Consider the following 22,639-nt stretch of genomic DNA (forward strand, 5'->3'; position numbering starts at 1 on the left):
GAATAACTTCTTGAGTGAGTTAACGGAAGCTCAGAAACCATGGAACTGTACCCCAGTGAGAGTCAGCGCCTGTGGAACTGTACCCCAGTGAGAGTCAGTGTCTGTGGAACTGTACCCCAGTGAGAGTCAGTGTCTGTGGAACTGTACCCCAGTGAGAGTCAGTGTCTGTGGAACTGTACCCCAGTGAGAGTCAGTGTCTGTTGGACTGTACCCCAGTGAGAGTCAGTGTCTGTTGGACTGTACCCCAGTGAGAGTCAGTGTCTGTGGAACTGTACCCCAGTGAGAGTCAGTGCCTGTGGAACTGTACCCCAGTGAGAGTCAGTGTCTGTGGAACTGTACCCCAGTGCGAGTCAGTGTCTGTTGGACTGTACCCCGGTGCGAGTCAGTGTCTGTGGAACTGTACCCCAGTGAGAGTCAGTGTCTGTGGAACTGTACCCCAGTGAGAGTCAGTGCCTGTGGAACTGTACCCCAGTGAGAGTCAGTGCCTGTGGAACTGTACCCCAGTGCGAGTCAGTGTCTGTGGAACTGTACCCCAGTGAGAGTCAGTGTCTGTGGAACTGTACCCCAGTGAGAGTCAGTGTCTGTGGAACTGTACCCCAGTGAGAGTCAGTGTCTGTGGAACTGTACCCCGGTGCGAGTCAGTGTCTGTGGAACTGTACCCCAGTGAGAGTCAGTGTCTGTGGAACTGTACCCCAGTGAGAGTCAGTGTCTGTTGGACTGTACCCCAGTGCGAGTCAGTGTCTGTGGAACTGTACCCCAGTGAGAGTCAGTGTCTGTGGAACTGTACCCCAGTGAGAGTCAGTGCCTGTGGAACTGTACCCCAGTGAGAGTCAGTGTCTGTGGAACTGTACCCCAGTGAGAGTCAGCGCCTGTGGAACTGTACCCCAGTGAGAGTCAGTGTCTGTGGAACTGTACCCCAGTGAGAGTCAGTGTCTGTGGAACTGTACCCCAGTGAGAGTCAGTGCCTGTGGAACTGTACCCCAGTGAGAGTCAGTGTCTGTGGAACTGTACCCCAGTGAGAGTCAGCGCCTGTGGAACTGTACCCCAGTGAGAGTCAGTGTCTGTGGAACTGTACCCCAGTGAGAGTCAGTGCCTGTGGAACTGTACCCCAGTGAGAGTCAGTGCCTGTGGAACTGTACCCCAGTGAGAGTCAGTGCCTGTGGAACTGTACCCCAGTGAGAGTCAGCGCCTGTGGAACTGTACCCCAGTGAGAGTCAGTGTCTGTGGAACTGTACCCCAGTGAGAGTCAGTGCCTGTGGAACTGTACCCCAGGGAGAGTCAGTGTCTGTGGAACTGTACCCCAGTGAGAGTCAGTGTCTGTGGAACTGTACCCCAGTGAGAGTCAGTGTCTGTGGAACTGTACCCCAGTGAGAGTCAGCGCCTGTGGAACTGTACCCCAGTGAGAGTCAGTGTCTGTGGAACTGTACCCCAGTGAGAGTCAGTGTCTGTGGAACTGTACCCCAGTGAGTCAGTGTCTGTGGAACTGTACCCCAGTGAGAGTCAGCGCCTGTGGAACTGTACCCCAGTGAGAGTCAGTGTCTGTGGAACTGTACCCCAGTGAGAGTCAGTGCCTGTGGAACTGTACCCCAGTGAGAGTCAGTGCCTGTGGAACTGTACCCCAGTGAGAGTCAGTGCCTGTGGAACTGTACCCCAGTGAGAGTCAGCGCCTGTGGAACTGTACCCCAGTGAGAGTCAGTGCCTATGGAACTGTACCCCAGTGAGAGTCAGTGTCTGTGGAACTGTACCCCAGGGAGAGTCAGTGTCTGTGGAACTGTGCCCCAGTGAGAGTCAGTGCCTGTGGAACTGTGCCCTAGTGAGTCAGTGCTTTGGGGATGGTTTGGAAAGGAAAGAAGAATATTTAAAATTTTAAAACAACACAAATCTGGGACAAATTTGTAAACGCTGCAATGACCCGTGGCTGTGTAGGAGGAGGCTGACATCAGCCAGTGTGAGTCACTCCTATACAAACACATTCCCTTTATAAAATAGTTGTTCTGCCACCACCATCTTCCTCTTCCTTTTCCTCTTTAAGGAGAATTCAATCATTTCTAGGCCCTGAATCACTTCCTGCCTCGCTTGTGTAAGGGATGTGTATTAAAGGGGCATCACCATCACTTCATAAGAACATAAGAACATAAGAAATAGGAGCAGGAGTAGGCCAATCGGCCCCTCGAGCCTGCTCCGCCATTCAATAAGATCATGGCTGATCTGATCCTAACCACCAATCCACTATCACAGAACCACTATCATCATAAGTTTGGCTCAAGCAGAACTGTGTTGGGAAACATCACTGTGTTTGAAGACCTTCTTTCTCTTCTGGTGATGTCATGGAAGCTGTCTATCCTCCCTTCCTCAATGATCCCCACCTTAAAATCCTTGCATGTTACTAAAATGTTAAAGCAATATGCTCAGCTCCCCAAATGGCTCAGCAGATTAAGGCAGTGAGTAGCTGGGCCATGAGAAGTCCAGGTTAAATCGCGGAGTCAGCTGATCTCAGTGGCAGTAGGGGATACTCCAACTGGCCCGGGTTAGTGGTGCAAAAATTGGCCAGGGTTCCTGCTCCTTCAAATCCCACTCCAGGGACTTGAGCACATGAATCTAGGCTGACGCTCCCAGTGCAGTGCTGAGGGAACGCTGCACTTTCGGAGGTGCCGTCTTTCGGATGAGACATTAAACCGAGGCCCTGTCTGCTCTCTCAGGTGGACGTAAAAAAAACCATGACACCAATTGAAGAAGAGCAGGGGAGTTATCCCCGGTGTCCTGGGGCCAATATTTGTCCCTCAACCAACATCACTAAAACAGATTATCTGTTTTTTTATCTTATTGCTGTTTGTGGGAGCTTGCTGTGCGCAAATTGGCTGCCGCGTTTCCTACATTACAACAGTGACAACACTTCAAAAGTACTTCATTGGCTGTAAAGCGCTTTGGGACGTCCTGAAAGCTGATGAAATGCGCTGTAAAAATGCAAGTCTTTCTTTCTTGATGACTATCCAGTCACTCTGGCTGGAAGTGCACACGTGACATTGGATGAGAGCAGGATTGACACTGCGTGTCTAAGCTCACACACGAAGAACGGCCATCGGCTCAAGATACGAGCGGATCCTTCACACCCGTGGCACCATGTTCCAGAGGTGAGTCCAAGTCTTCAGGTGAATGGGGAAGAAGAAAAGTGACAGAGAATTGACAGGGAGCGAAGAACCACAATAGCAAAATACTGCGGACGCTGGAATCCGAAACAAAAAACAGAAAATGCTGGAAACACTCAGCAGGCCAGGCGAGAGAAACAAAGTCAATGTTTCAGGTCTGTGACCCCTCGTCAGAACCACAGCCCATTTCCGGATCACCCAGAAGCAAGATATGTCGCCTCCGAGCCCTTCCCATGCAGCATCCACTCGAAAACAATAGGGTTGGGACTAGATTGTAAGGGGTTAATTCTGCTTTTAACCATCTCCCGCCTAGCAGTGTCCCGATTTGACATTTTCTTGGAAAAAAGAAGTTAAGTGACCTCAGCTGGAGAAACCGGAGCTCTGCTAACCTCAAGGAAACCACGGTCACCAAACGCCTAACATCAATAACCAGCCCAGTCGGTGCAGTCAGTACGAGCTCCCGGGTTTCCTGGTTGCGAATCGCTGGAGAACTGAGCGCCGCCCGCCATTGACCCGGGGAGCTGTGTGGCACCTGACTGTTGCTGCAATGAGAGCGAGGCCACAGTACATTCATCGAGACTGTCTGCATCAAGACTTTAAAAAAAGGACACTTTTGCTGTCAAGATCTCTCTTTACAAAGAAGGGGTTTGGGGCGAGGGGCGAGGAGGGGGGGTCCCACCATCCTTTTAAAAAGTAAATCAGGAACTCCTTTCCCAGAGAAAAATGAATCTGTCCAGATGAATGATGACTAACAAATATCTTTCACTGTGGATTCAGAATGCTGTGATGAATTAATAATTAGCCATCGCTCCCTTTTAAATTCCAAATCAAACACTTTAAATAAGCAGACCGCTTTAAGGAGAATTTGAAGCACTATAAATGGAACAAGGGTTTGTAAGGGACCATCCCTAAATATCAGAACTTACAAGAAAAAATGCAAAGGTTCGATGGTGGCTGGTTGGGATATGGGCTAATGTTCCAGGAACACATTTATATTTATATACAAGCGGATGTCCTGTAGTATTGGTCATGGCAAGTCAGATAACACACAAATAGTCACAAGGGTAGTCACTTGGGTGTTTTGATGTAATACAAAGTGAAGATTATCATCGTTATTTCAATTGTAATAAAGAAAAGGAATAGAAGGATATATTAATGAGGTTAGATGAAGTAGGGTGGGAGGAGGCTCGTGTGGCCAGTTGGGCCGAATGGCCTGTTTATGTTCTGTAAAATTCAATGTAAGATTTAGGACAGAGCAGGAGAAACTTTTTAAACAGGGTTGAGAGGCTGTGGAATTCATTACTGAAGTTAGTGGTTGCAGCAGAGACCATGTCAACATTTAAGAATAGGTTAGACAGGTGGGTGTAGGAAAGGGGAAATAAAGGGATGTGGAAAGAGGGCAGGCGCATGGGATTAGGACCACTGCTTGTGTGGAGGATAAACACCAGCACCGACAGGTTGGGCCGAAAGGCCTGTTCCTGTCCTGCAATTTCTGTGCAAGTCTGTGTCCTTTTTAAAGTGTCCCTTTAAAATGCAGATGACACAAAACTTGGAAGTATAGTGAACAGTGAGGAGGATAGTGATAGACTTCAGGAAGACATCGACAGGCTGGTGGAATGGACGGACACATGGCAGATGAAATTTAACGCAGAAAAGTGTGAAGTGGTACATTTTGATAGGAAGAACGAGGAGAGGCAATGTCAACTAAAGGGTATAATCCTAAAGTGGTCGTATGAACAGAGAGACCTGGGGGTATATGTGCACAAGTCGTTGAAGGTGGCAGGACAGCTTGAAAAAGTGGCTAAAAAAGCATATGTGGTCCTGGACTTCATAAATACAGGCATAGGGCAGGATTTTCATTGTGCCGTGGAGTCGGGATTGGAGGCATGCGGGGGATTAAAATCCCGAAATCGGGGGTCCCGACCCCATCCCGCACCCAACCCGCCTCCATGCCAGTTTCAAAGGAGGTGGGTACCCGCCCCGCACTGGGACCCGCCTACCCGAGGCGGGAAGGGATTAGTGCCAATTTACTGACTGTTAACAGGTAGTTAACAGGCAGTTTTTAGCCTAATCCCTATTTTTATTCCTGAAGTGTGGGATTCCCGACGGCTCCAAACCACGCCAAGTTAGAGGAGTCGGGCCGTCGGGTTGAAGGGCTTGGAGGGGTCGAAATGTCGGTGTTCAGGTGAGTGATGTGTGCATGAGTGCAAAGGGAAGTGTGTTTGGTGTGTCTAAAGTGATTAAAGAAGTGTAAATTACCTTTTCTTACCTTTTCAGCCTTCCTTCCTTTAGGTTCCGGGAGTCCCTCATCTCACCGGCACAGAAAGCAGAATGGCTGTGATCTGTCAAAAGTGACAGCCTGCAGCTTTCTGTGCAGGAGAAATTTCTAACTGAGTCTGTGGAGAAGGACTCAGGTTAGAAGGGCAGCACAGTGGCATAGTGGTTAGCACTGTTGCCTCACAGCGCCAGGGACCCGGGTTCGAATCCGGCCTCGGGCGACTGTCTGTGTGGAGTTTGCACATTCTCCCTGTGTCTGCGTGGGTTTCCTCCGGGTGCTCCGGTTTCCTCCCACAGTCCAAAGATGTGCGGGTTAGGTTGATTGGCTATGATAAATTGACCCTTAGTGTTAGGGGGGATTAAATATGTGGGGTTACGGGGATAGGGTGGGATATGTGTTGGTGTAGGGGTTACGGGGATCGGGTGGGATATGTGTCGGTGCAGGCTCGATGGGCCGAAATGGCCTCTATCTGCACTGTGGGGTTTCTGTGATTCTGTGATTCTGTGAAGTAAGACTGTCAGTGTTTGACAGCTTCAAACAGCTGTGAAACGCTGATATTTCATCTGTCAAAATCTCTTGACAGATGAAATTTCAGTGTGTGACGTTACCTGTTGCCGGGTGGCCCTTAATTGACCTGCTGAGCCCGCTGGGCGGGCTCAACAAGGTCAATCAAGTTAAAATTGCGTGGATTGGCCGCATCTCGATGGAGGCGGGACTACAACCCCGAAAGTTGTAGTCCCGCCTCCAACCTGACTCCTGAGTGAAAATCCAGGCCATAGAGTACAAAAGCAAGGAAATTATGACCAATCTTTATAAAACACTTGTTTGGCCTCAACTGGAGTATTGTTTCCAATTCTGGGCACCGCACTTTAGGAAGGATGTGAAGGCCTTAGAGGGGGAGCAGAAAAGATTTACAAGAATGGTTCCAGGGATGAGGGACTTCAGTTATGTGGATAGACTGGAGAAGCTGGGGTTGTTCTCTTTGGAGCAGAGAAGGTTGAGAGGAGATTTGATAGGTGTTCAAAATCATGATGGGTCTGGACAGGGTAGATAGAGAGACACTGTTCCCATTGGCGGAAGGGTCGAGAACCAGAGCACACAGATTTAAGGTGATTGGCAAAAGAACCAAAGGCAGCATGAGGAAAAACTTTTTTACTCAGCGAGTGGTTAGGATCTGGAATGCACTGCCTGAAAGGGTGATGGAGGCAGACTCAATCACGGCTTTCAAAAGGGAATTAGATAAGTACCTGAAGGGAAAAAATTTGCAGGGCTACGGGGAAAGGGCGGGGGAGTGGGACTAACTGAAGTGCTCTTGCAGAGAGCCGGCACGGGCTCGATGGGCCAAATGGCCTCCTTCTGTGCTGTAACCATTCTATGTCACTTTATTTTAAAGTGACAGAATTATTATTCTGCTGCTAAGGTAGCCTTTCGCTTTAAGGACACAAAATTTAATCGCTCTGTAAATAAACACCGCCTGTGGTCAGTGAGAGTTTAATTGCAGCGGTACGGGGCAGGGGGGGAAGTTTGTGTATTGGTAGCTGCTTGTAAACTTCTGACTCCTGGTCAGTAAAAACCAGCACAAAATGACTTGCTTTCTTGTTTGCGTACCCTTGACACTTTGGAGCCTGATTTTTGAAGTGTGTTGAACTCTCTCAAACTTGATACTGTATTATAGATATTGATATAAAGAAATGATTAATTATCATGTTTTTTTTTAATCGAGTAACTCGTTTTTGATCGGATGGGATGGCTGCCTGGGAATTGCAATATTTGAAAACCAGCCAGCAAAGCTCGAGTTTTCTGAGCTGGATTGTAAAATTGGATGCTTGCACACAGTAGTGCATTCTGCGCATGCGTGCAGCCTTTTACTTAAGCGCCAGATATATCTTTTGTTACCACCAGACTTGACTATTCCAATGCTCTCCTGTTCAGCCTTCCACCCTCTGTGAACTTGAGCTCATCCAAGACTCTGTGCCCGTGTCCTAACTTGCACCGAGTCCTGTTCACTCATCACTCCTGTGCTTGGCTCCCGGTCCAGCAACGCCTCGATTTTAAAATTCTGATCTTTGTTTTCAAATCCCTCCATGGCCTCGCCCCTCCCTATCTCTGTAATCTCCTCCAGCCCCACAACCCTCCGAGATCTCTGCACTCCTCCAATTCTGGCCTCTTGTGCACCCTCGATTTTAATTGCCCCACCATTGGCGGCCGTGCCTTCAGCTGCCCGGGCCCTAAGCTCTGGAATTCCCTCCCTAAACCTCTCCGCCTCCTTTAAGACGCGCCTTAAAACCTACCACTTTGACCAAGCTTGTCCTAATATCTCCTTATATGGCTCGATGTCAAATTTTGTTTGCTAATGGCCCCTGTGAAGTGCCTTGGGACGTTCTACTATGTTAAAGGTGCTATTTAAATACAAGTTGTCATTGTTTATTTGAATGAGCAGCCTGGTTTTTGACTGGTTATCACTGTTCGAGTGTGGAAATAAACAGAGGCGGACTCTGTGGTCTTGCCAAGACTTAAGGATGGTCCCTAGCACAGCAATGCAAACAAGTTTAACAGATTATTAGACTAAACGCACCTGCCGGGATCAGCCCAGTGTTTGACCTGGTGGTGACCACACTGCTGACTTCAGTCACTCGGTATCCTGAAAAACCAGTTCATCAGAGTGTTCTTACTAGTCCTGGATCACAGCAAGAGAACCCAGTTCGAACTGGACCAGTGTTTAGAAGCTCCGTGTGTTTATCCTGCTCAACCTTTTACAGAGAGAAAGGAATATCTTATAACAGATGTGAGCAATTGTATTCAGCATTGATTTAGGAACATGGGAACCAGAGGAGGCCATTCAGCTCCGCCGTTCCATTAGATCGTGGCTGATTTGTATCTTAACTCCACCTACTTGCCTTGGTTCTGTAACCCTCAATACCCTTACCTAACAAAAATCGATCAATCTCAGTTTTGAAATGTTATTTTTCTTTTCTAGTAATGATGATTGGCAGACCCACTGACCAATGAGTCAATGCAAACCCCAGTGAGCAACTGAGTAATCAGTTAGCTGGTCGCCCCTGGAAGTATCAGTAGAGATGCTGCCCTTGTCCTCACTCTCAGTTGCTTAGAAAGAGGGAAACAAAACATAGCCAGTGTTTCCCTCCGAATCACTAGCCAGTAAACCCCGCCTGTTTAATGTGCATGGATGGTGAGTAAGGTTAGGAGTGGGCAGAGCTGCAACTTCCTCCCATGGTTGAATATCCCGCCAGCACTCCTTGCCTAAGCTGAACCGTGAAAAGTGGCCACTTGGGTGAAGTGCATCAGAGGAATGTCAGAGGTGGGAGGGAGACCCCAAGCAAAAGAAGGCACTTCTCTATCAACTCGGGGAGCGTGGAGAGCTAAAAAATAATCAATAAATCAATCAGCCCTGATGCACCTCTTGCACCTGCCAGTGATCACCATCTGAGATGAGCTGATTAACAACAGCAAGTCCATGGGAATGGTAGCAATGTGCTCCTAGGATAGTTTTTAATTACCTGAAAAAAACTGATTATCTGGTCATTATCACATTGTTGTTTGTGGGAGCTTGCTGTGCGCAAATTGGCTGCCACGTTTCCTACATTACAACAGTGACTGCACTTTAAAAGTACCTCATTGGCTGTAAAGTGTGTTGGGACATCCTGAGGATGTGAAAGGCGCTACAGAAATGCAAGTTTTTTCTTTTAGAAGTAGAGTCGTTTTAGTGTGAAGCCCAGTTAATTCTGCTCACTGATGTACACGGGTGTAAATTCACTCGGTTCTCCTGACTATTTCTTTCCCCCCCTAATATTTCACAATTTGCCTATGACACCAAATTGGGGGTTGTAGTTAATACTGTGAAAAAATACAAGAAGACATTAATAAATGTGCAGAATGGGTGTGTAATTGGCAAATGACTTCAATATAAATAAGTACAAAGTAATACATGGTAGGAAGAATAAGGAAGTCAAACACTCCTTGTAAAATAAGTGTCTAAATGGGGTAGATGAGCAGAGGGATCTGGGGGTGCGCATACACAAATCACTAAAAGTAGCGACGCAGGTTAATAAGGCCATAAAAAGCAAACCAAGCACTGGGGTTTATTTCTAGAGATAGAATTGAAAAGTAGTGAAGTTGTGTTAAACTTGTATCAAACCTTGGTTAGACCACACTTGGAGCGCTGTGCACAGTTCTGGTCTCCAGATTATAAAAGGGATATCGAGGCACTGGAGAAGGTGCAAAAAAGATTTAGTAGAATGAAACCAAAACTGAGAGGTTAAAACTATCAGGAAAGATTGAACAGGCTGGAGCTCTTTTTCTAGAAAAGAGAAGACTGAGGGGTGACCTGATCGAGGTCTTTAAGATAATGGAAGGGTTCGAAAGGGTCGACGTAGAGAAGATGTTTCCACTTGTGGGGAGACCAGAACTAGGGGCCATCAATATAAGAGAGTCACTAATAAATCCAATGGGGAATTCAGGAGAAACTTCTTTACCCAGAGAGTGGTGAGAATGTGGAACTCGCTACCACAGGGAGTGGTTGAGGCGAATAGTATAGATGCATTCAAGGGGAGGCTAGATAAGCACATGAGGGAGAAAGGAATAGAAGGTTATGTTGATAGGGTGGGAGGAGGCTCGTGTGGAGCATAAACACCGGCACGGACCATTTGGACCGAATGGCCTGTTTCTGTGCTGCAAATACTTTGTAATATTCTTCTCTCCTCTTCCCCTGAGGGCACTGACTCATGTTGGGTTGTGGTTTCATGGGTGTCAGCTGCCCTTCGCTCCAAATAACTGTGCATCATCTGTGAATGTAGCTGGTACATGTTAGTCTCTTATTTGACTGCCTGGTTGGGAGGGGTGCTTGAGGGTATCGCAGCCAGGCCTAATCCAGGTCATCTACAAGGCACAAGTCAGGAGTGTGATGGAATACTCTCCACTTGCCTGGATGAGTGCAGCTACAACAACACTCAAGAAGCTTGACACCATCCAGGACAAAGCAGCCTGCTTGATCGGCACCCCATCCACCACCTTAAACATTCACTCCCTCCACCACTGGCGCACCGTGGCTGCAGCGTGTACCATCTACAAGATGCATTGTAGCAACTCCCCAAGGCTTCTTCGGCAGCACCTCCCAAACCCATGACCTCTACCACCTAGAAGGACAAGGGCAGCAGACGCACGGGAACACCACCACCTCCAAGTCCCACACCATCCCGACTTGGACATATATTGGCCGTTCCTTCATCGCCGCTGGGTCAAAATCCTGGCACTCCCTCCCTAACAGCACTGTGGGAGAACCTTCACCACACGGACTGCAGCGGTTCATGAAGGTGGCTCACCAGCATCTTTTCAAGGGCAACTAGGGTTGGGCAATAAATGCTGGCCTTGCCAACGATGCCCACGTCCCAAAGAGTGAAAAAAAAAACTCATCCTCATCCAAAGTCCATGTAAACCTAAGCTGTCTTACTGTAGTTTGTTTTAAGTTGTGACGGCTGGATGGAGAGAAACAAAATGGAACAGCACCAACTCAGGTCAGCTAACTAACTACAGGCCAACACAGGCCTCTTAAATGTAACATCTGTATAACACCAGCCAGAATCTCGAGAGGCTGGTTACAGGGTGTGGGGCAGAATTCCTTCCACATTGTCGAGCTCTTTTTCATCCTGAGTGATACACCCTCTGAATTGGATCCAGCATCAAAGATCAGTGAGGCCCACCGGCCCCTACTGTCACGTGTGTATCATCTGACTTCTAAGAATGCCTCAAGTCTTGCAGCAATTTTTAACTTGGTTGCGATTTCAACAGACACGGAAGGAAGTGATGAGCTTGCTGCTATAACTCTGCTTTTCTCTCTGTTTAATTACAGCGCTTTCTCTTCCTCTCGTATGAAAACCCAGTGGGTGTGCAGGCGCTGAGGGCTACTTAGTGATTGTGACGTCTTCTCCCCATCGCCGCCCCCCCACCACTGAGGATGATGGGAAAATGATGTCATTCGTTGTTTCTGTTCCAGAACTAGGAGCTATAAATATAAGACAGTCACTAATAAATCCAATCAGGAATTCAGGAGAAACTTCTTTACCCAGAGAGTGGTGAGGATGTGAAACTCGCTACCACAGGGAGTGGTCGAGGCAAATAGCATTCATGCATCTAAGTAAACACTTGAGGGAGAAAGGAATCGAAGGATATGCTGATAGGGTGAGATGGAGAAGGGGTGGGAGGAGGCTCGTGTGGAGCAGAAACCCCAGCACGGACCAGTTGGGCCGAATGGCCTGTTTCTGTGCTGTAGACTCGATGTAATTCTATCTAACACACCCTTGAGGAGACCATTACTTCACTGAGGATGAGACAATGGGCTGACTTCACACAGGAGCCGTGAGTCACCCTTGAAAGTACTTACCCAAAATTCCACTGATCCTAAGATCTATTCGCACTTTACCCTTTAACAAAATTTTTTTTTTAATAAGCTGTGGCACTCGAGTCCCCTCCCCGCACTTAGCCGACAATGCAGCCAATTTCAACAGAAGAAGGCTCCTTTCATCAGAGAGCCACAGCAGTTAAAAGCCCACGTGACCACCAGAAGCAGGCTCAGTAAGATGTTTCGGCCTTTGAAGTGGGTCTCTGCGCTGTGGCCAAGACATCAGTTCAAAGGGAGCCAGAGAGGCTGCACTCCCCATCCTCACTGAACCGCAGGCATCCAATGACCCTCTGCTTCCGTTCCCGGTTGGCAATGGACAATCGGGCAGTTATTTAAAAGAAAATCTTTGTTCTCGAGATTTGGGAGACACTGATCAGGCAGCATTTATTGCCCATCCCTAGTTACCCTGAGAAGGTGGTGATGGTCGGCCTTCTTCACCGCAATTGGTTTCACAACTGAGTTGGTTTCTTCATCCAAAACTCTGCTGCCCTGTATCCAAACTCTCACCAAGTCCCATTTACCCATCGCCCCTGTGCTCGCTGCCCCATATCCAAACTCTCACCAAGTCCCATTTACCCATCGCCCCTGTGCTCGCTGCCCCATATCCAAACTCTCACCAAGTCCCATTTACCCATCGCCCCTGTGCTCGCTGACCTACATTGGCTCCCAGTCCAACAATGCCTCGATGTTAAAATTCTCATATTTGTGTTCAAATCCCTCCATGACCTCACCCCCTCCCTATCTTTGTAACCTCCACCAGCCCCATAACTCTCCGAGATCTCGGCGCTCATCCAATATGGCCTCTTGTGCATCGCCCAATTTCCATCTCTCTGCCCTTGGTGGCCATGGCCCCGAGCTCTGGTAACTCTGCCTGTCTCCCAATCTCCGAAGTTGCGGTCTCTTTCTGTGTGTGGTTCCATGAGCATCAATCCCTCGGCTACCTCATCCAACTGGCCATTCATGTGTGAGCGCAGACGGTAAGTGCTGATGGGACACTTAACCGGGAAGGGGGGGGATCTCAGCCGAGCCGAGCCGCGCTGTGCCGCGCGTCAACGAAGCGTCAGGTGCTCACCTGCCGACAAATTAGGTGAAATGAGCTGTCACTGGTGCATGAAACAGTTTGCCCGGGAACCCTGCCCAATTTTCCTCTTCCCCAACCCAAAGGTTCTGAGGACGATCTGCAGTGACTCTACTGTTGCCCTGAATCTGGAATTGAATCTGGAGCGTTCCTGGACTGCGATGGCTCCGTCCCTCGCTGGGTAAATTCCGGGTGGGAGGAGCTCCACCATAGTCCTTCTAATAGAAGGACCTCCAGGTTTTGGCAGAACCCGAACTTCTTCCCTTTTGGGATACGAAACAGAAAGGCAGACTGTGTCTTTAAATTCCATTTCTTCCAGCTGTGCTTATTTTTTTTTCTCTCTCTGGCTCCTTCTCGCTTCACGTTCCATTCTCTGTCAGCGGGCTGCTCTCCATCAAGTACACCTCACCCAATCATGCGCAAATGTCACCAGGACGGGGCGGCCAATAGCAGAGAATCACAGCACCACTCTAATTGGCAAAGGCACGAGCTGCTGGCCGGCCTGATAACCAGCCAATTGAAGCAAGCAGGGGGAAGGGATCAAAATGGCCCAGCCTCACATTGCCTGCTGTGTTTTTTGCATTCAGCCCTGGAAATTAGGCAGCCTCTGTTTATTCTTTCGAATTGCTGTATTTCACGAACAGAAGTGGGGGGGGGGGAAATTGAGCCAAATTGTTATCGCTAAGCATACAAAAAAAACTAACACCACTAAAAATCGCTGGAGGTACTCAAGCTGAATTTTTCCCCCACCCACACTCCAGCCAATTGTTTCCGCTCTCCACCACTGCTCGCACATGGCTACGGACAGTGAACGGGATTGGCTCGCAATTATTTGATGTTATTTTTTGCCTTTGGCCCTGCAGGTAGAATTTACACATCGGCAAAAAAACTGCTTCCGGAATCTTACAACGAAAAAAAGACTTGCATTTCTACAGCGCCTTTCACAACCTCAGGATGTCCCAAAGTGCTTTATAGCCAATGAAATACTTTTTGAAGTGTAGTCACTGTTGTAATGTAGGAAATGCAGCTGCCAATTTGCACACAGCAAGGTCCCGCAAACAGCTAATGAAGCAGTCCATGCCCGCATGCAGCAAGACCTGGACGACATTCAGGCTTGGGCTGATAAGTGGCAGGTAACATTCGCGCCACAGAAGTCCCAGGCAATGACTATCTCCAACAAGATAAAATCTAACCACTGCCCCTTGACATTCAATGGCATTACCATCATCGAACACCCCACCATCAATATCCTGGGGCTTAGCATTGACCAGAAACTTAACTGGACCAACCACATAAATACTGTGGCTACAAGAGCAGGTCAGAGGCTGGGTATTCTGCAGCAAGTGTCTAACCTTCTAACTCCCCAAAGCCTTTCCACCATCTGCAAGGCACAAGTCAGGAGTGTGATGGAATATTCTCCACTTGCCTGGAATGGTGCAGCTCCGACAACACTCAAGAAGCTCAACATCATTCAGGACAAAGCAGCCCGTTTGATTGGCACACCGTCCACCACCTTAAACATTCACTCCCTCCACCAACGGCGTACCGTGGCTGCAGTGTGTACCATCTACAAGATGCACTGCAGCAACTCGCCAAAGCTTCTTCGACAGCACCTCCCAAACCCACGACCTCTACCACCTAGAAGGACAAGGGCAGCAGGCTCCTGGGAACACCACCACCTCCAAGTTCCACACCATCCAGACTTGGAAATATATCGCCGTTCCTTCATCGTCGCTGGGTCAAAATTCTGGAACTCACTAGATAACAGCACCGTGGGAGTACCTTCACCACCCAGACTAATGACTGTGATAATGACCAGATCATCTGTTTGTTTAGTGATGTTGATTGAGGGGTAAATATTGGACAGGGTACCGGGAAGAACTCCCCTGCTCTTCTTCGAATAGTGCTGTGGGATCTTTTACGTCCACCTGAGAGAGTAGACGGGGCCTCGTTTTAATGTCTCATCTGAAAGACGGCACCTCTGACAGTGCAGCACTCCTACATTATCCTAGATTTTATATTCAAGTCTCTGGAATGTGACTTGAGCCCACAAACTTCTGACTGAGAGGTGAGAGTGCTACCCACTGAGCCACAGCTGACACCTGACACGGCTAACAGCACAGGAGGAGGCCATACGGTCTATCGTGCCTGTGGTGGTTCTTTGGAAGAGCTGTCCAATTAGTTCCACTCCCCTCTGTTCTTTCCCCATAGCCAATGTTTTCTTTTCCAAGTATTTATCCAATTCCCTTTTGAAAATTACTATTGAATCTGCTTCCACCGCCTTTCAAGCAGTGCGTTCCAGATCACAACAACTCACTGCGTAAAAAAAAAAAATCTCCTCATCTCCCCTCTGGTTCTTTGGCCTGATTGACTGCACACACTCAGGCTCACTGGGCCCCATTTATTTTCCTATCTAAACAAATGATAAGCAGGAAAGTTGCCTTCATGATGTACAGTGTTGGCTGTAACACAGAATGTTAGTGCCTCTCCCACCCTCCCTTCGGATTCACATAATTTTCCACACACACTAACTCTTTGATCTTGGTCCAGGCAGATGCTGGGCTCCATCCCAAATGGGAAAATTAATCTTTTTTGCAATAATCAAGAACTTCTAGGGTAAGCGCTGCCTCTCCCCATGTCAGACACGAGTTTTTAGATTGATCGATAATTTTTTTAAACCTTCGATGAAAGATCTTTTGACCCGCCACATTTGACCGTAAATAATCATAATTTCTGAGAGGGGGGGGGACGGGACGGAGGGGAGTAGACAGAGAGAGAAAGAAAGATGGAATGAGAGAGAAAGGTAGACAGGGAGGGAAGCAAATGTAGACAAAGTGAAAGACAGGATGAGATGCGCACACACAAAAGAGGTGGTAGAGATACTGAAACAGGCAGAGAGAGAGAAAGAAAAAAACAGAGAGAGAGAGGAGAGAACCACATGCACAATATTTGAAAATGGAGAGAGGGACATGGACTGAAACAGGTTGAGAGAGAGAGAAATAGAATCAGAGAAGTTTACAGCCCAGAAGAATAATCAGCCTGTGTAGGCTCTCTGTTAAGGGACAGCGATCCACTTAGTTCCATTTCCCTTTTCTTTTCAAAACTTTTATCCACTCATCTTTTACAGAGGATATACGGCACAGAAACTGGCCATTCGGCCCAACCAGTCCATGCCGGCGTTTATGCTCCACTTGAGCCTCTTCCCATCTTTCCTCGTTTAAATCTATCAGAGTAACCCTCTATTCCCTTCTCCCTCATATGCTTGTCTAGCCTCCCCTTAAATACATCTATACTATTCGCCTCAACCACTCCCTGTGGTAGCGAGTTCCACATTCTCAGAAGTTTCTTCTGAATTCCCTATTGGATTCTTGGTGACTATCTTATATTGATGGCCTCTAGTTATGCTCTTCCCACAAGTGGAAACATTCTCTCTGTATCCACTCTATCAAAACCTTTCATAATTTTAAAGACCTCTATTAGGTCACCCCTCAGCCTTCTTTTTTCAAGCAAAAAGAGACCCAGCCTGTTCATCCTTTCCTGATAGGTAGCCCCTCGCATTTCTGATATCATCCTTGTAAATCTTCTCTGCAACCTCTTCAGTGCCTCTATATCCTTTCTATAATATGGTGACCAGAACTGTACGCAGTACTCCAAGTGTGGTCTAACCAAGGTTCGATACAGGTTTGGCATAACTTCACTACTTTTCAATTCTATTCCTCTTGAAATAAATCCTAGTGCTTGGTTTGCTTTTTTTATGGCCTTGCTAACCTGTGGCGCAACTTTTAGTGATTTGTGTATTTGTACTCCGAGATCCCTTTGTTCCTCTACCCCACCTAGACTCGCACCCTCCAAGTCATAAGTGACCTCCCTATTCTTCCTACCAAAATGTAATACCTCACATTTATCTGTGTTGAAATTCAGTTGCCAATTAAATACCCATTCTACAAGTTTATTAATGTCCTCCTGTAATTTGTTGCAGTCTTCCTCAGTATTGACTATACCCCCCAATTTGGTGTCATCTGCAAATTTAGAAATTGTGTTTTTGATTCCAAAGTCAAAATCATTAATATAAATTGTGAACAACAGTGGTCCCAGCACTGATCCTTGTGGAACACCACTACCCACCTCCTGCCACTGTGAATAGCTACCTTTTACCTCTACTCTCTGCTTTCTGTCTTGAAGCCAGCTAATTACCCATTCTGCTACTTGTCCCCTGACTCTGCATTCTCTGACCTTATTCATTCATCTATTATGTGGTACCTTATCGAAGGCCTTTTGAAAATCTAGATAAATTACTCTCTCTGTCACCTCTTCAAAAAACTCAATGAGGTTGGTCAAGCAAGATTTTCTATTTTGAAATCCATGCTGACTATTCATTACTGTAATTTTGGTTTCTAGATGTTCTACTATTTTCTCCTTTAATAGGGATTCCTACCACCGATGTTAAGCTGACTGGTCTATAATTCCCTGGACATGTTCTATCTCCCTTCTTAAATATCGGTATTATGTTAGCTATCCGCCAGTCCTCTGGCACTACACCTTTTTTAACGAATTATTAAATATGTGTAGTAATGCCTCTGCTATCTCTTCCCTAGATTCTGTTAAAATGCGTGGATGTAATCCGTCCGGACCAGGGTTTTTATCCTCTTTGAGTTTCATTAATTTATTTAATATATCTCCTTTTTTATTTTAAATGCATTTATTTCATTACTAATCTCATGATCTAATGTCATGTTCATCTGTCCTATCTCCCTGGTAAATACTGAAGCAACATAATTATTTAATATTTCTGCCATCTCTATCGTTGCCTGTGGCATTATCCTGTCCATCCCTTAATGGCCCTGTTCCCATCCCAACCTTCCTTTTTTTAAATTTATATGCCTATAAAATATTTTACTATTTTGTTTGATGTTCCTTGATAATTTAATTTCATAGTTCCTCTTTGCCTTCCCAATTGATTTTTTGACCTCTCCTAATCTCTTCGTACTCTCCCTTATTATGTCCTCTCCTGCCGTCCATGTACTTAATGTATGCCTCTTTCCTTATTCACAATTTTTCCCTTATGGCTTTATTCATCCATGGTGTCCCATTAGTGCTTATTTTGTTTTGTTCTTTTAGCAGAATATATTTTTTCTGGACTCTGTTGAACACCATTTTAATTGTTTCCCATTGCTGTTCTAAGTCATTGTTTGCCAATATTGTTATCCATTTTATTTTCCCAAGTTCTATTCTCAGCCCCTCAAAATCAGCTTTTCTCCAATCTATTACTCTATCATCATACTTATGTCCTTCTCAATTATTATCTTAAAGCGTATTATATTATGGTCACTATTGCCTAGATGTTCCCCTACTTTTACTTCTCTTACCTGCTCTGGTTCATTCCCTATTACTAGTTCCAATAGAGAATCCTCCCTTGTTGGGCGTTTTACATACTGGGTTAGAAAGGAGTCTTGTACACATTGTAGGAACTCCATTCCCTTATTCCATTTACCTACCTTTTCTGTCCAATTAAAATTGGGGTAGTTGAAATCCCCCCATGATTATTATTCTAGGGTTTTTACTTATTTCCCTAATTTGCATCGTTATTCCTCCACCTCCCTTCCACTATTAGGTGGTCTGTAGACTACCTCTATTAGTGTGATTGATCCTTCATTGTCTTTTATCTCTATCCACATGGATTCTGTTTCTGTCTTGCTGATAGCTGCATCACTTTTTTCTACTGCCATTATTTTATCCCTAATAAGCACAGCTACTTCACCTCCCCTTTTTCCCTCTCTATCTTTTCTAAATATGTTATACCCTGCAATGTTTCATTCCCAGTCCTGATTTTTCTGTAGCCATGTCTCAGTAATCCCTATTATGGCTGGTTCCTCGCAACACATGACTGCCTCCAGCTCTCCTGTTTTATTACGGACACTGTATGCATTGCTGCACAGACAGTTTAACTAATTTTTAAATAGCAGTTCCTTGCACTTTATTTTTAACCATCTTTTTACTCTCCTGTTCTACTACTCTATTTATTCTCCGGCCATCAATGTCCCCCCTTACTTTACTCTTTCATAAACTTTCCTTTCCTGTTTTGTTTATATTTAGGCTGGTTTCTTTTCTTGTAGATCCCTCCTCTCATCTTGCTAGTTTAAAGCCTTTTCCACCTCCCAATTTACCCTTTCCACTAGGACACAGGTCCCATCCAGGTTCAGGTGGAGCCCGTCCCATCGGTACAGCTCCTTCATGTCCCGGAACTGGTGCCAGTATCCCATAAAAAGGAAACTCTCTGTCCCACACCAGCCCTTTAGCCATGTGTTAATTCTCCTGATCTGAAGGTTTCTATGCCAGAGATTATTACCCTCGAGGTCCTGCTTTTTAATTTAGCTCCTAACTCCTGATACTTTCAGCAGGACCTCCTCCCTGTTCCTACCTATGAAGTTTGTTCCAACATAAACCACAACAACTGGGTTAACTACCTCCCTTTCCAAATTCCTTTCCAGCCGCCTCGCGATATTCCTTACCTTGGCACCGGGTAGGCAACACACCCTTCGGGATTCTCATTCATGGCTGCAGAAGACACTATCTATCCCCCTAATTATCGAATCCTCTATCGCTACCACATTTCTATTCTGCTCTTCCTCCCCTTGGACAGCCTTCTGAGCCACGGTGCCTTGGTCCACATTGTGGCTGTCCTTCCTGCAGTCTTTCTCCTTGTCCTCACAGGTAGTGAGTGCATCGTACCTGTTGGACAGGATCAGTGTCTGCAGGACTTCCTTCTCAACCTCTTGTAAATCCCCGCTACCCATCTCCCTAGCAGCCACACCCTTCCCTTCCTGAACCTGTGCTTTCCTCTGGGGTGTGACTGTATTTTGGATAAAACTATCCAGAAATTCATCCCCCTCCCTTATGTTTCAGAGTGTCTCTAACTCACACTCCAGCTCAATGACTCTGAGCCGGAGTGACTGAAGGCAGAGACATTTCCTGCTGATGTGGGAATCCGGGACACTCTCGCTGTCCACAAACTCCCACATACTACAGTCCCGACACATAGCCTGCCCTGCCATCTCTAGAGTTTTTTATTTATTTGCTTTTCTTTATTTATTTTAAAACTATTATGGATTCTGCTTCTACCATTGTTTCTGCCAGAGCATTCCGGGTCCTAAAGACCCCGTCTATAAAAAAGGAGAGAAGCCGAGAGACAGAGAAAGAATGAAAGAAAGAAAAAAAGATTTGCATTTATATAGCGCCTTTCATGACCACGTGACATCCCAAAGCGCTTTACAGCCAATTAAGTACTTTTTGAAGTGTAGCCACTGTTGTAATGTAGGAAACGCGGCAGTCAATTTCTGCACAGCAAGCTCCCACAAACAGCAATGTGATAATGACCAGATAATCTGTTTTGGTGATATTGATTGAGGGATAAATATTGGCCGGGACACCAGGGAGAACTCCCCTACTCTTCTTAGAAATAGTGCCACAGGATCTTTTACATCCACCTGAGAGAGCAGACGGGGCCTCGGTTTAACGTCTGATCCGAAAGATGACACTCCGACAGTGCAGCACTGGGAGCATCAGCCTAGATTTTTGTGCTCGAGTCTCTGGAGTGGGACTCGAACCCACAACCTTCTGACTCAGAGGCAAGGGTGCGACTCACTGAGCTATTAAAAAAAGGAGAGAAGCCAGAGACAGAGAAAGAATGAAAGAATAAAAGAAAGAAAAAAAGAAAACAGACATGAGAGACAGAAAGTGAGAGACAAACACTAAGAACAGCAGAAAGAACAGACAAGGAGAGAAGCAGAGAAACAAAGTGAGAAATCTTTACCTTTCTTGAGGTTTATTAATTCCAAACCTTTGTCTTCTAATTCTGTGCTCAAAGTCTAAAAGCCAAACAGACTGCAATGCATCTGCAACATGTCTGTCCCTCCGTTCTTTAATGTCCATTGCTTTGAACTCCTACACTTTCTCAGCCATGATCTTTTCCTCTGGTGAGAACTTTGTGGAACATCAAGCGGCAATTTAAAAAATAAAATGAGGCATTGTCCGGGTGACTGAATCATGCTTTGTACTGGCTTTGATGGAGGTCACACTGTGGGGATGGGGAAACCAAGGGGGAGAAGAGCTTGATGGGACCTCCTGGTGACCATTGCTCATGGTGCTCCCCTCACCCTTGAACAACTCCATTGAAGAGCTCAGTCCGAATCACACAATCCCAAAAAATTGTACGGTGCGCGTTTTTCATTAGGGGATCTTTTCGAGCCCCTAGCCTGTATTTTTAATAGCTCACTGCACTCTGGAATGGTTCCTATTGACTGGAAGGAGGCTAATGTAGTCCCCATCTTTAAAAAAAGGTGACAAGACAGACCCGGGTAACTATAGGCCCATTAGTTTAACATCATTAATAGGTAAGATGCTTGAAGGAATCATTAGGGATGCAATATATGAATACTTGGATAGAGAGGGAGATATTAGGAACACCCAACATGGCTTCATAAAAAGTCATGTCTTACAAATCTAATTGTATTTTTTGAAGAATTTACTAAGTTGGTGGATGAGGGAAGCCCAGTAGGCACTGTCTACTTAGACTTCCAAAAAAGCTTTTGATAAAGTACCGCACAAGAGGCTTCTCTATAAGATCAAAGCCTCTGGTATTAGTGGTAATATATTGAGCTGGATTGAGAACTGGCTGGCAGGACCTAGGCAAAAAGTAGTTGTAGATGGATTTGGATCGGTTTGGAGACTGGTCACCAGTGCTGTCCCGCAGGGATCGGTGTTGGGACCGTTGCTCTTTACTATTTTTATTAATGATCTGGGTGTGAGTGTTAGGAGCACAATCTGCAAATTTGCAGATGATACTTGGCTCTGTGCAAGTGTTAGAATTGTAGATGATGTTCGTCTGCTTCAGGCAGATCTTAATATGTTGGGAGATTGGGCTCAAGACTGGAAAATAATGTATATCTTGGATAAGTGCAGAGTTATGCACTGGGCAGGACAAATGCTCAACATTCATACACCCTTCAAGAAAAAGCATTAAAGATGGTGGAGATAGAAAGAGATTTGGACATTCTAGTGCCTACATCCTTAAAGGTACATGAGCAATGCCGTGTAGCGATAGCTGGAGCAAATAGTATGTTGTGGTGTATCCATAGGACAATTGAGTACAAGACGAGGCATACTGTTTGTCTTTGTACAGGACCGCAGTCAGGCCTCAGTTGGAATACTGCGTCCAGTTTTTGTCTCCTCACATGGTGGGTGATATTGAGGCTTTCGGAGAGGGTGCAGAGGAGGGCCACTAGACTAATTCCCAGTCTAAAGCATCTTAGTTATCCAGATAGGCTAGAAGAGTTGGGACTCTAAACCTTAGAGCGATGTAGACTTAGGGGGGAACTGATTGAGGTCTATAAAATATTGAAGGGGATAGATTGCATTCCAGCTGACAGCTTATTTCAATTAAACAGGTTAGGGAGGTCCAGGGGTCACAAATTTAAGCTGTGTAAGGCTAGATCTAGGTTAGATGGCAGGAGGTGGTTCTTTTCCCAGAGATTAGAGGACCTCTGGAACAGGCTGTGGACGCGGACTCGCTGAATTCCTTCAAGCGAGAGCTGGCCCTGTTTCTGGCTGGGGCGGAGATCACCTCTTACAGAAGGTAGGTACTGCCGGGAATTCAGGGCCAGAGGGATCTCCTGGACTAGTTTCCATCGCCTAGATGGGTTGGAGAGGAATTTCCCAGATTGTTT

The 22,639-nt window shown here is 46.3% G+C and overlaps 1 protein-coding gene across 1 annotated transcript in view; it reads right to left on the reverse strand.

Moving 5' to 3' along the window:
* The window catches only part of LOC147100233 (uncharacterized), a 61,796-nt gene extending 42,085 nt beyond the window's left edge, over positions 1–19,711 (reverse strand). Inside the window, exon 1 of the mRNA XM_085968220.1 lies at positions 19,647–19,711. Coding sequence (XP_085824346.1) covers positions 19,647–19,711 — 65 coding nt within the window. The remainder of the gene's footprint in view (positions 1–19,646) is intronic.
* Positions 19,712–22,639: the final 2,928 nt, after the last annotated feature.

Source organism: Somniosus microcephalus, chromosome 26, assembly GCF_052327205.1.
Source record: "Somniosus microcephalus isolate GS21.2 chromosome 26, FLI_Smic_1.0, whole genome shotgun sequence".
Taxonomy (NCBI): Eukaryota; Metazoa; Chordata; class Chondrichthyes; order Squaliformes; family Somniosidae; genus Somniosus; species Somniosus microcephalus.